Source organism: Coffea arabica, chromosome 4c (assembly GCF_036785885.1).
Source record: "Coffea arabica cultivar ET-39 chromosome 4c, Coffea Arabica ET-39 HiFi, whole genome shotgun sequence".
In the NCBI taxonomy this organism is placed as follows: domain Eukaryota; kingdom Viridiplantae; phylum Streptophyta; class Magnoliopsida; order Gentianales; family Rubiaceae; genus Coffea; species Coffea arabica.
The window spans coordinates 51,013,664-51,027,935 of record NC_092316.1 but is presented as its reverse complement, the minus strand read 5'-3'; the positions used below and the strand labels follow the sequence as shown (position 1 = coordinate 51,027,935).

General features: G+C 32.1%; 1 protein-coding gene across 1 annotated transcript; it reads right to left on the bottom strand.

The window, feature by feature from the left end:
• Positions 1-9,765: 9,765 nt before the first annotated feature.
• LOC113738714 (transcription factor PRE3-like) lies at positions 9,766-11,037 on the bottom strand. Its single transcript, XM_027265954.2, has 2 exons — positions 10,518-11,037; positions 9,766-10,165 (listed from the first exon to the last, which is right to left on the bottom strand). Exons 1-2 carry the CDS (start codon positions 10,641-10,643, stop codon positions 10,010-10,012), a joined length of 282 nt encoding a protein of 93 aa, XP_027121755.1. The 5' UTR covers positions 10,644-11,037; the 3' UTR covers positions 9,766-10,009.
• Between the last annotated feature and the right edge of the window lie 3,235 nt (positions 11,038-14,272).

Sequence of the window (14,272 nt, the reverse complement as noted above, 5' to 3'; positions counted from 1 at the left end):
TCAATATTGTTACGCATTTATGTGCAAATTTTTAATGTTATTCACATAGAGAAAATCAATTTCAAAAATGGGCGAAGTACTTTTTTTTTTTTTGCAACTGAATTATCTACAATTTTTGAAATATATATATATTTTTTGGTATCAGAAGGACGCAAGAGTAATTGATCAGTTTACCTCATAATACAGATAAGTCGAGCTTTTTACCACTGGTCCAACTAAAGACGCGTTTACCAAACTACTTCAATATTATGCCACACGCACGGTATCATCATCTTGTGATGTGGGATCCTAAGGAAATGTAATTAATTTGGTGACACATTTTTTTTATGAGTTTTATTGAAATATAGCACTACAAATTCATTTATAGAAGTTTATTTTTATGGTAAAATATTATCTATGTAAGACAACCCTGTGAAATTTTTTTTAATATAATTTTACATCACTTCAAAAAATTAATTTCATACATTGCCGTTAAACGTGATTCTAAGACATCACCAGGTATTCTAATTATACAAGCTTAAAATATATGAACGTTATCTTAAAAATAATCTTCATTTCAATATCTAAAACATTTGTTCCAAGTCCACATTTTTTTTTTTTGCGGTATAATTTTTTGGGTTTTTCTAACCGGTGTTCTAGCCTAATAGTTACTTAATTAACTTACCATATATATATATATATATATATATATAAACGAACAACTATTATCATCTTTTTCATTTATATATTTGTCCTATTTAATCTTGCACATCCTTCCTTATATTTATTTACTTTTTCTAATTAATTTTATATTTTCAAAAATATGACGCTTAAAATATATTTTAATGAATGTCCTATGGACACCCGTCAGACACCCTACTTTTATAGGTTGCTATTCATGGCTTTGCTAAAGATATGTTGACTTCGTATTGTTAGCTCCCTCTTAAAAAGTCACTTTCTTTTTTCCTACTTTCCTATGTGAAAAAAAAAATTGATTATATATTGATAGCAGTTTCCTTTGCTATTCCAAGTTTGTTCCTCGGAATGTTAATTACATCGAAAGACTTTATCAAGGTTCAAAGTAATTCCTGGAGTAAAGTGAAGTATCAAGTAAGGATTGGTATCTCCTGATTAAGATGAATTCAAGAAAGGAGTTCAACTGAACACCCTACAAATAAGTAGGGATAAAACGTTTGACCAATGATACCAAATGGGTTCACAATAACAAATCCACATTAATTGAATATCCTATACTTGGAAATGAATTTCGCAAATATATATTTGAAATCAATTCCTCTTAATTGCATTGCTCCAAGAATCTTATATAAAGATTTCAACAACTGGTTTTAGTAGAAGGGACTTTCAAATGAATATCCATTAACACATTTGGATTAAATTTCACTTAATCTACTATATAAATATATATACATATTAATTGACAAATCCAGATTAATTGAATGTCCTATATTTGGGAATGAATTTCACAATATATTTGGTATCAATTCCTTTTAAATGCATTGCTTGAAGAACCTTACATATAGATTTCAACAATTTTTATGTGTGCAAGGAACCTCTTTATTAGAAAGGCATAGTTGGCCATACTGCCAAAGCAATAATCTTCTTATCAGAGTAATTTTTATCCAAATATCAAAATATTACCCTTAATTGGTCAACTTCATATGTTCTCATTAATTTCGTTGGGGCTCATTATCCACTAAGTATTCTCTTTCTTCTCTCTAACTAATTGATTCTTCTTCTCGATCTTTCTAATTAATTGACTGGTTTGCCTTCTTCTTCTTCTTCTTCTTTAATTTGTTTACTTATTATTTCCATAACTCACTAATTTGGTTTTGAGTTTTTTACCATAGTTTTTTCTTATATTGTAATTTTTTTCTTTAAAGTGCTCTTATTTTTTCTTTTCAAAGTTGTACTTAAAAGTTATTTTTCACAAATACAACATGATTTAACACAAATAACTAACAATCTAAAGTGAAAATAATCAAAAAATTGTAGACACACTTTTCCTTCGGATATAGAAAGTAATGCAATTTTAAATTGCTTTAATCTAGTTATTAGAAAATATGGACATATGTTGAAGTCAAGATTTATATAATACAGTAAAAAGGGGAAAAGATTGTAAAGTGCGTAAGGAGATTAACTGTACATGGGCACAATAAACAAGAAAATTCAAAGAAATAAACCCTGTGAGGTATACCATAGGATTGAGTTCCAATGACATCACAATATTAATCACACAGTTTTCCCAGAGTTTTTAATAAAACATAAGAATTTAAAAAAATTAGACATCGAGGTTCTAATTTTATAATATGCAAAAAAAAAACAAAAACTCTTGGTATGGAGGATTTGATATGGCTTAATTACCCCCTTTTCTCTTGCCAACAAATATGATTTTGTTCACTAAAGTAGCCATTGCACCATGAAGGTTTAAGGTTCAACTAAAAATGATGAAACCCCCCAAGAACAGGTAAAGCACTTATAATAAAAAGCACTTAGAACCTTGAAGGAGATGGAAACAAATTGATAAAAATCTATAATAATGTACTGGTTGCAAAAAAAAAAAAAAATTTTTTTGAATCACATTCTGCAAAGTTCTCAAAAAAAATGAAAAGAAATTGTAAAATAAAAAAGATGCAAAGAGAAGGGAAGGAGTATTAGGAGGGGAAGTGAGAGAGAGAGCTAAAACTATCACTGGTTTAATGAGATAGAGGAAGATAAAAGGTAATTAGTGGATAATGAGTTCCATCAAAATTAATTGGAATATATGAGATTGACCAATTGAGGGTAATATTGGTATTTGGATAAAAATTGCTCTGGCAAGAAAATTATCGCTTTGCTAGAAAGGCATACTTGAATCTAGTCAACGAATTGAAGCTACCTTGAACGAACATTGCGGTATAGATGAATCAAGTTTTCCCACTTTGTGTTTGCATAGGATGAGAATATTTCCTTGGCAGAAATCGAATTAAGGAAAAAGGGTTTAGTTCCTAGTCAAAGATGTAGCTGTATATGTAGCTAACGGAAAGCGGTTGCTTTTCTTTCCACATTTTACTATTTTGGAAATATGTTTAGAGTTTAGACTTGTTACTCTACCAGTACATCATAGTAACTGCATTGCATCTTCTTGAAAGTATAACTTTGATGCACTTAAGTTATAAGGGTGTGTTTAATAAAACTGAAATCTGAAAACTGAAATTTGAAATTTGGAATCTGAAATCTGAAGTCTGAATATATTAAGTTATTGAATTGTTAAATATTAAATATAATATATTTAAGTGCATATTACATTCAGTGATAAGTAAATAATTTTTTACTTACTTTTGGGAATAAGTTTTACCTAAAAAATTCAGTGTCACTTAATTAATTCAAATTTCAATTTTTAGTTATCAAACCGTCTGAATATATTAAGATCTGAATCCCTTAAGTTTAAGTGCTGAATTGAATTATTAAACAGGGCCTTAATACAAGCACTTAAAATTGTAGTTTACTGATTGACCACATCAACTTAAAAAACTTCCTCTATAAGATCCATAATTACTATAGAACTAATTATATATAGCAATTTAAACAGCATAAACTTAGGCAGTGTTTGGTAAGTGGATTTCACACTGAGGAATTAGTTTGAAAGTTAATGATAGTGATACTTATAGTTTGGTTAAGGTCAATCGGAGTGAGTTAATATATATTGAGTCCACTCTATAGGTTTTGTTATTAACTATTTTTCAGTAATATTTAGTTATCCATGTATCTCATATTTTAATTAAAAATAAAAAATAAAAAGTACTAGAAGAAACAGAGAGTGGCTAAAAAATAGAAGAAAAAGAGTGAGGAAAAGGGGAAAAAAGAAGAAGAAGGAAAACCCATACCTGAACCATAACAACAGTCCATTACTATTAACTAGTAAATTAAAATCACAGTGATTGTAGTTGGTGAATTTTCACCAAACGACTCCTTAGATTTAGCCAATTAGTGATAGCAGGGGAAAGTAGTCAATTGGTAGTATTGATGGCTAGAGATTTGTGGTCAATTATACGGAAGACCAAATAACAAATCAAGCAATACTTTCATGTAGAGGTGACAATTTGTCCCAAACCCCAATGTGTTACCTATGCCCAAAGGGACTTTGAGCGGAATGGGTATTATAATTTGATATTGGGTTTAAAATGGAACATATTTCAATTGTAACCATTAATTGATGAAAAATGTTAGGAAATACTTGGGTACCCATTGGGCCCAAATATCTCCCCACCCATATTTGGCACCTCATTGATAGGAGCCTGTTTGTCTTAGGCCTTTTGTTTTTTATTTTGAGCAGCCATCCATCACTGAAGAGAATATCAAGAAGCTCATTTGGCGGGATTTCGTAAAATTTAATCCGGGTCCTACTCATTGAAAATGGAACTAATGGTGTATAAACAAGTACTTTGACACGACTTTCCATTGAATACTTTGTGTTGTATCCAGAGTGAAACCCCTGACGAGAATCATGAAATAAAACAATGGAAATGTTGAGGTTGACAAAATTTCTACATGGTAGATCTCAATAAAATTTTTCTTCTGTCATTTTCTTTGTATTTTAAATGTTCCAATATTGTACAAAGAAATCGAAGCAGCGTTCACATAGGCTTAACTTACATCTAGGAATGCCAATTTCTCTTCGGGTGATCAAAGAGAAGGATCCCTTCTTGCTGTGAGCTTATCTTGTAATTTTCTATTCAATTGCAAAACTTTAATCAAATGTTTTATGTTATCAAATATCAAGGCAGCAGAGTAGTTATCCTAAGAACTTTGCATAGAGTGTAAAATGAGTTCATGAAAATATAAATTCACAATAAGACTAAAAGAAATTTAATAAATAAAAAATATTAAAGTTATTTAAAAAATAAAAATGAATTAAAAGAAAAAAAATATGTAGAAAATAGATTTGGGTATTGGGCGGGATCAATCTAAACCCATTCCAAAGTGATCCCGCCCAAATTAGTCCCAAAACACATATGGATAAGGTTAGCTCCGAACCCATATGACTGGATTCTATCTCAAACCCAAGCAAATCCCGCGCATCCCGCCCATTTTGCCACCTCTACTTTCAGGCATTAAAAGTCTATCATACCATTTTTTTTCTTCGGACAAATTACGGGTGTTATGAATATGACGAATTATTCGGAGAAGATTTACTGTCCTGGACCTTCTGGTCCAATCTTAACCAACTTTTATTGTGCAAGATAACCAGTCCCAATTTTGACAGTGTTGAGTGGTCAAAAGAGTTCTTTAATTTGAGGAGATTTTATGGACCATTCATGATACGGAATGAAGAACCCGGGGTTCACGAACTCATCGTCTCCATCCATTGATCTGCTCAAGAACAAAAATGTAGCTTTAACAGTTTTCTTTATTATTTCATATTCTATTGTAATTAGAAGGTTTAGCAGTCTTTTGTTAGTTAAATAGTTAAATCGTATTTCTGGCAGTGGTTGTGTGCCTATAGATAAGTTTATTAGGGTTGTTGTAATCATTCAGACTTTTAACAACATTATTGAATTTTAACACGTGTTGTGTTGTTTGGATTTTATACCTTGTTCCTCTGGGTGCGCCCCAAGTTAAGATTCTTGGTTGAGTATTTTCTTGGTTTCCCTACATAGAGGGTGTTCATATAAGAAATGAGTTTTTCCTATTGATGGAGTATTCTGAAAGAAAGGAGTTGTAAAAGAAATCTAATTAGTCAAAACTTTCCTGTTACTCACTTTCCTTTCAATTTCAGCAGGACAAAATTTTACAGAAAAATTTTATGTGGTAAGTCCCATAAGTTTCTTAACGAACAAACGTTCAAAACTTGCATGAAAGTTATTTTCTTTCACTTTTCTTCCCTTTTCCGGGCAAACGAACACTATTTTAGACTTTTGACAATATTATTGAATTTTAACACTTGTTATGTTATTTGGGTTAAGATTCTTGCTGAATCTTGTTTCTCTTTGGAATCATGTAGCCCCTCCGGTATATCACGGTTCCATACCGTGTCATTTCGTGTCGTTAGTCTTAAATCAACACACGTCTCTAATGGAGTTATATTAAGTTTCTTAATTTGAAGTTTGATATTGTATTACTTATTTCAAGTCACCCGTGATGCACTGATGCTGATGTCAATTGAAATGTGGCACAATTTCCTAGATTGTTCTCATCAATTCTGAAGAAAAGGGAGGTAGTAAGAGTAAAGTTATTGAGACAAAATGGTAAAAAAATAACTTATGGAAACTCACTGTGATTTTGCAAACTTGAAATTATAGGTGGCAAATAAATCCATTTAACTAAATTTATCCATACCTACCCATGAATAGCTGGATATGGATATCTTAAGTTTTTACATATGGATATAAATGGGTTATTCACTTATCCGATGATACCCATTTAATAAATGAGTATAATTGGGTAATCCACCAAACTCAATTAGCCAATTTAAAATTGTCTTCCCCAAACTTCCTCTCTTCCCCCCACCCATTTAGAAGAAATTTGAGGCTTGCATTTGATTATTGAACTCATCGTTGGAGACTTTCATGCATTAATATTCCTGAAACCTTATATGTAGTGGAATGTTTTATTTTTCAGTCTTAACAAATATTTGATGCATTTTTTATGCAAATCCTACTTGATTTTTTTTTAGATTCTTCAGTTTGTCATGATGTTAACTACTTTTGTTTCATTAATATTATTATTTGTTGGTTTTATCTTATCATTTTATTTTTCATAGTTTGTTAACTTGTTCATTTTTCAGTATTACCAATTTATGACAAACTTTTAGTCTCCTTTCCTGCCTTTCCAAAATCAAAATTAAATTTACACACAAAAAAAAAAAAAAACAAGAGGTTCAAAGTTTTTGGACTAAACTTTTATGTTAACTTTCATAGTACTTAGTTCAAATTTTTATATTCTTATTGTTCAATTATTTAAAGTATTGACTTTTGAAACCTCAAAAAATGAAAGATATTAGACTTTTGGTCGCTTCCAATCCTGAACTTTTGCTTGTAAGAATTGATTTCATTCCTCTCCAACTTATCCTAATTGGCGCTTAAATTTATGTTTCATATAAGAAATCACCCTCCTAAATTGCTTGGACACATTTTAGAATCATATATCTTAGAGAGTAATTGATCAAACGAAATGGTTCCTCTGGTCAATTTCTGCCCACATTCATCAATCACTTACTTCTTCTTCTTCTTCTTCTTCTTATTATTATTATTATTATTATTATTATTATTATTATTATTATTATTGTTATTATTGTCATTGTTATTGTTATTGCTATTATTATTCTTATTCTTATTATTGTTATTATTGTTATTATTATTATTGTTGTTATTGTTATTGTTATTATTATTGTTATTATTCCTATTACAGTAGCCAATAACAATATATTGCACGCATAATTTGGTGCAACCATTCGAGTCGATTGAAACTCAAATAGGAAAAAAAAAAAACTTGGTATGACCACTAATATTATACTCGACGGCAATGCACAAGCACAACAACTGTTACAAAAATACATGAATAGACAGCTTTGTAGACCAACGTGCTTTTAAATTTTTGTGCTTTTTAAGAAGATACAAACAATAATGGAAAACACACAATTACTTGAAGCACATAGTCTATATAATTAGGTTTACCTAGTATTTTTAGCCGTATGTTATATACTGCCTACAAATTTGAAACCATCATTCAATGCCTTTTTTACTCCTAACTCATGATACTTCAAGAACTCATTGGGACATCCAAAACTTACCTAATGGGCACATAACTGCGATTGGCCATAACAATATCAAACAGAAATGTGGTAACTGTTCAACATAGCTCTTTCTTATAAAGGGTTTTTCCCACTATTTTTACTTGTAAATTCACATGTTGCTCCAGAACATGATTCAATCACCAACTGCGGCTAGTGGAAGGTTATAGAATCGAGCCTTAACTATCGAAAATATAAGACCTACGTAAGAAAGGGTCGTCACAAATCTAACAGTTCGGTAGCCACATCAATCTCGTATTTAGTGAACTTTAGAAAAACAAATCAAGAAAAACATGATAATTAATGTGGCTGCATGGCCTAGACAAGTAGAGCCAGAAACCCTGCAAAGGATGAAGTATACATAATGAAATGAAGCATAAAATTTTCAAGTCAACAAGAAGATGATGCAGTTGTAGGTCGAAAAAATGAGGGACATATTGAATTCTTCTTGCTATTTTTTCTACTTTGTAGTTTTGTAATTATTGTTCCCCGTATAGTTCTCTTGGGAGCGGCAGATGTTGATGCTCATGATTGTTATTTTCCCCAAAATTAGGCACATATGAAGCTAGCACCAGTGTATAAAATGCATAATTTTATGTGCACATCATTACATGGAAGGAAAAAGATAATGTTAGTGCAAAATAATAATTGACCTTGATTTTCATCATTTACATATTAAAAATTTTAGTAGTTGATTTGTACAGCGTTCTAGAGACGTAGCATATAAAATCCAGAACATGGACGACATGGTAGGTTCTTCCCGAGTGAAAGTTGGCGCTTGCTTTTATTCTTGGTCTTGACCTTTTTTTTTTTGGAAAAAAAAAATTGAATAGGTTCAACTCTGATCACCATCATGGCTCAGAGATAAGGAAATCACCCGTTTTTGTCAATTGAGCTGATTTATGTTGCCTGTTTTGACTTAATTTTCTCACGTCTTTTCATGACTTAATCAGTTTTAAAAAATCTAAAAGTTTAGGTAGGTAAACTATGTGAATTTATCATGCATTGACAGACGTTAATTCAGAAAAAAATATTTATATCAAAGTATATAAAAAAAAAAATAATAAGTCAAGGTTACATTGTCGGGGGACTACACCACAACTCACACTGCTGGCTATCCTTTTTTACTTCCATGTGCCGATCTATGTTGCCGGTTTTGACTTAATTTTCTCACATCTTTTCATGACTTAATCAGGTAATAAAATCTAAAAGGTTAGGTAGGTAAACTATGTGAATATGTCCTTTAAAAAAAAAACTATGTGAATATGTCAGGCTTTGACAGATGTTAATTCAGAAAATTATATTTATATCTAAGTATATTTAAAAAAAAAATAACCCGTTCAAGAAATTACTAAGTCAAGGTTACAATGTCACAACTCATACTGCTGGCTATCCTTTTTACTTCCATGTGTTTAAAATATATAGTCTCAGTATAGTTTGTGTAACAGCTACTCAGCTGAGATTCTTGAACATATCGAGTAAATATGAATTTTATCATTTGGGTTCTAAAGAACTATCAGTGCATGGATTGGCAAAACGATGACGCCTCAAAAATAGGCATGAAAAATAGGCCTAAAGCATTTTGTCAATTTATGAGGAATATCCACAATTACTAGCTTTAATCTCTTACTCTGGCTTTATATCTTCCTTTTTTTTTTTTCATTGTTGGTCTGGTTAGAACTTAATTCCTTCAACATTATTTTTAATAGCCTTCTGGGTCATTCTGAAAACTAATGTAAATGATTTCATTGAAGTTTCTGTACATAAGTTAAGCTTACATTTTATAGTTATTCATAAGTTGTTCAGCTTGATCAAATTCGTAATATTATTTGACTTCAGCTTGACTGAATGCGAGCACAAAAAAATTTCCTTCAGTGTTCTTGCACGAAATAACCTGGTGCAGATTTTGCAATACAACTGCAATTTGCTAAGAATTAGGCCCAACTTTAAAGCTAATAATGTCAAGCATAAGAAAGTAAAATTCAGTCCCAAAGATGTACCAGAAGCAATATAGATCACCAACTTAAAGGATGTGCGACTGAATTCTTAACTTTGATACATAAGGAAATTGGGAGCATTTCTAAATGCTAAGACTCCTTTATTACATACATCTAAAATAGCTCTCCATAGGAGTTGTTTGATCATTCCAGATGAACTCATCTAGCTAGTCAAATGCGAGTGACAAAAACCTGGAAAGAAGCTGAAAGTACAACGTAATTAAGGAAGCAGCAGTTGGATTGATTAAGACTGCTGACTAAGTAAGCTTCTAATTAGGGCTGCTTGGCTGGTGTCTGAATTTGCAAGCAATTCAGACAGCCTCTCACTCAAGTCATCAACTTCTCTGTGCAAGCTTCTGATGTAGTTGCATGTCTCCTGCAAGACCCTGGCTGCTGAAACCTGCAAGAATCGGTCGATTTCCTTAGCCAGCTAGATACCTCATTTTACAAACATGAGATCCGGAAAGAGCAACTATGACCTCATTTTTATAATTAAGAAAAAAAAAAGAAGAAAGAAAGCCTTGAAATATTGGATGGACACCATAATCATGTTCCATATGGAATCATTTCTTAATTCGAGAAGCGATCTTTCTAATAACATCATAAGCTTGTCTATACTAAGCTCAAGTGTGCTTTAAAGAAATATTATTCTTCATCAATTTGTTATCTTTTGCGTTTCTAGCACCCAAGCCAAACAAAAAAGGAAAATTATGGAGATAGGCTCAGAGAAGAAATGAGGCAAGGACAGTTACCTTATCTGAGCATCTATTGCGAAGCTCAGGAAGAAGCTGCTGCAACTTAGATACAAGATCAATGATTTGATCATCAGTGATCCTTGAAGCTGCTGAATGCCTTGACCTCGACCTTCGGCTTGACATCTTTTTTTGTAATGATGCTCGAAGAATTTGGGATTCTATATACTATTGTAGCGATCCGGATTGAAAGAGACAGAATTATAGTGTTAAGGATAAGCTCAAAGGTGGAGTATTCCAATATACAAGTACAAGAAGGAGGGATGGAGAGGGAGTGTGCTAGTGCTTTACAAGAACACACAACTAGAGCTAAGCAGAGTGATGGTGAATGGAAGAAAACTGTGGGCTGATCTTGTCTTAAATAGGGACGTTTTCCTGAGGAAGACGGTGGTTAAATGTGTAAAAAAATTCGGGTAGTGTCATAGTAAAATGTTCAAGCTTGATTTGGATTCTCAACGAATTCAAGTAGTTTCACTTGTTTAGTGTACTATATGAGCTTGATATAAGTTCCGAACCAATTCAAGCTTCACTTGTGTAATTTTCAAGAAGTTTTCGAGTCGAGCCACCTTAAATGCAGAGTAGCTTGATATTTTTACTTGTAATCAATCAAATATATTAATTAAAATTTAGTCAATTCACACTAAAACTTTGGACTTTGGACACATTTGATTCAACAATAACGCACAAACCTATATCAAATGAACTTCTTTCATTGCATTAACTATTGGAATATCCGTTAGATTAATTGGTTTGTTATCAAGAACTTTTTTCCTTTCCCTAGAAGGGGAGTTGGGGAAAAACATTCAAGTTTCTTGAGGGGCATGCTTAAATTTTTGTCCTTCTCTGTGCTCTCACCACTAGGGTTTGGACGGTGTCAAAATGAATGGTCACGCACACACTCTCACACACCACAAACATTCTCTCACACACACACAAATACCACAGACAAACGAAGGAGAGCTAGTAGCTTCTTGTTGTTAAGCCAGCAAGTAAAGCTGTGCATGTCAGAACTATACACGGAATATCATGCTATTTTATTACAACAATCTCCATTTTCTACATTATAAAACAGAACCCTTTGATTACACCATTAACTAAGATTAAAATCACCATCAACCCTTCAAAAATATCAAATCCCCAGTTGTTTTCAGCCCTGAATCAGATGAAATCATGATCAAGAATCTCAAGAAAGTTGACTAGTCAAATTAATCTCCATATGATTAATTTCCACAACCTGGTTGTTTCCTCAAATAGAAATTAGAAAGGCACATAGAACTGACACGTAAAGGCCACAACTCACAATTCATAACTCATAGGACAAAGAGTTACAATGCCTGCCTCTTTTTGAGCAACTCATGAAGATCTTTTCTTCTTTTTCGGCATAAAGGAATAGTTTTTTTATTGCTGGATTTGAGGTCACTCTCCAGCGGTTATGGTGGAACAGAAAATTCTTATAGATATCAATATCGATACCTTATCTTCATCAGTCGTAGATTGTAGCCACACAGCTATAGGTCATCTTCTTTGACAGATTTTTTTAACTTTAAATGCTGATTTTGTCCACTACTGTGTTGCATTAACTCCGGTGGTTACTTGGCCATTTAAATAAAATTTTCGAGGGTAGATCAGTTTTAGTAATTATTATTAGACATTAAAGTTGTGAGAGTTTGTTTCACGGAAAAGAAATTAAGTTGGTTAATGAAGGATTCTTTAGTCAATAAATAATTACTTTTTAAAGCAAACAAAAAATATACATGAAAGTTTTCGCCTAATTCACTTAAGAGTACAACCAAATATGTCTTTTCCGTTGTCAAGTTCAAGATTTGAATTTTATGTCAATCAGTTGGAGATATGAAGAGTTTGGGGAGCGGTGGAAAGGGTTAAAAAAACTTACTAAAAAAAATACAACGAGATAAAATTGAAGGAGATTATAGGATTGCTACTTCTAAATTCCCATACGACAAGATCAGCAAGTGGATTTGATCATTTGCCAATCTTTCTCTTTTGTGGTTTAAAACAAGAAATTATGATTTAATGGTCAAAAAATTGATTACTAATTGTTTCCCCTTTCACTTGGCTTGATTATTAGAATTATTAGATGACGTAGACCATGGTTTGCATGATAACTCTTTTTTCTTATTTGGTCTTTGTAAAATATGATGATGTTAATTTCAACAAATCATGTCAAATAGAAATTGAAATGCCACTCGCTGCATTTACTAAACAATGGCAATTCTATCAGTTTCATTTCTAAGATTTAAAATTTAATTTGATAGCCATCCTTATTTTCTTAAAGAAATAAAAAAGAAAGGAAAAATTTTACCAAAGCATGCTGAGTATTTTATCACCCCACCCCCTTTCTTCAAACCAAAAAAAAAAAAAACCAACCAAAAACGAAAAAAGGTTGCTTATTCAAGATACATGGGCTTCATCTAGCTGTTTATCAAACTCTTGTTAATTAAGTTCAGAATATAAGTACCAAGACAAAGGGAATCCTATGACATGCTCATCACCTGGTAATCTAACGAATGCAACAATGTTTCCATTCTATTTTAATTCTGACTCGTACAAAGACTGATCAAGTCTAAGTTGGCAAATTAACATGGTGTGTGTGTGTGTGTAAATATATATATATATATATATATATTCTCTCAAGCTCTTCATGACTGCAAACTTCTCTGATACTTTTCAGATTCATACTTGCTATGTACAACTGCCATGATGATTGGAAAGACATGATTTCTCATGAACACGTGCTTGTGAGGCATCCAATGATCGAAAGACTTGAGATGCCTTCAACATGAAATTTCATTTAAAAATTATAATAAGTAATTCTTATGCAGAATTAAAACCTAAAAGGTTTTAATGATTTTATGCTCGTAAGTGGAATAATTTAGCGAATATAGTCAGATGATGCTATGGATTGGTTTAGCTGGTAAGACTAGTTTATCTTGCCAAAGAAAAACTCAAATTCGAGTCTCTTTGTCAGCAGTTTCTAATTGGTAAATGATTTATAAAAACTGTCGAAAAATATTATTGGTTTACCTTAAAATGATGTAAGTTTCGCCTCCTTCTCAACCTTTTTTTTACAGAAAAAAAAAAATCAAAAGACCTTATCTCATCCTGAATCTATGGTGTACAATTGTTACTGTTCTCTATTTCTACTTTTTTTTTTTTTTTGTTTTGTCGACACAGGGGTGTCCGGGTCAATCCTTACGGGGCCCGACTAATCCCCTGCGGCCCAGACCCGGTGCCCCAACCTGGCCCGAACACGTTAAGTGTGCGGAGGAATCCAGCGGAGCGGAGACTCGAACTTGTGATCTCAAGGTTCACTGGTGAGAGGCGCTGCCGCTGGACCATTCTATTTCTACTTGCTCTAATGTGCAAAAATCTGGTCAAAATACAAATTATATTCATCCAAATTTAAATTTAAATTAAATTAAATTTATCCAAAATGCAAAATACTTTTCTCCAAAAACGAATATGAGGAAAAAAAATATTGTTTCTGCATATGATAATAAAGTTTATGGTCTAAAATCTGTCTTTCTTCTTGGAACTAAAGTTCAATTGATATATGCCTCTAATTAATTGCACTTTCCGGCTTCTTCCACCCCTAACTTTAGTTTCCTAGCTAAATTTCAAAAAACAAATAACCAGAAAAGTAAAGCTCTTTTTTTACCCTGACCCAATGCCTAAATGAATATGCTGTGGTAGTTGGAAACATCATTTACCTCAGAAACATGTTCAGGAATATT

What these genes read in the sequence shown, in the direction of transcription:
- LOC113738714 (XM_027265954.2), bottom strand. Translation starts at nt 10,643, where the DNA reads ATGTCAAGCCGAAGGTCGAGGTCAAGGCATTCAGCAGCTTCAAGGATC. An exon ending in GCAATAGATGCTCAGATAAG is followed by an intron (nt 10,166 to 10,517) that starts GTAACTGTCCTT and finishes CGATTCTTGCAG; the next exon opens with GTTTCAGCAGCCAGGGTCTT.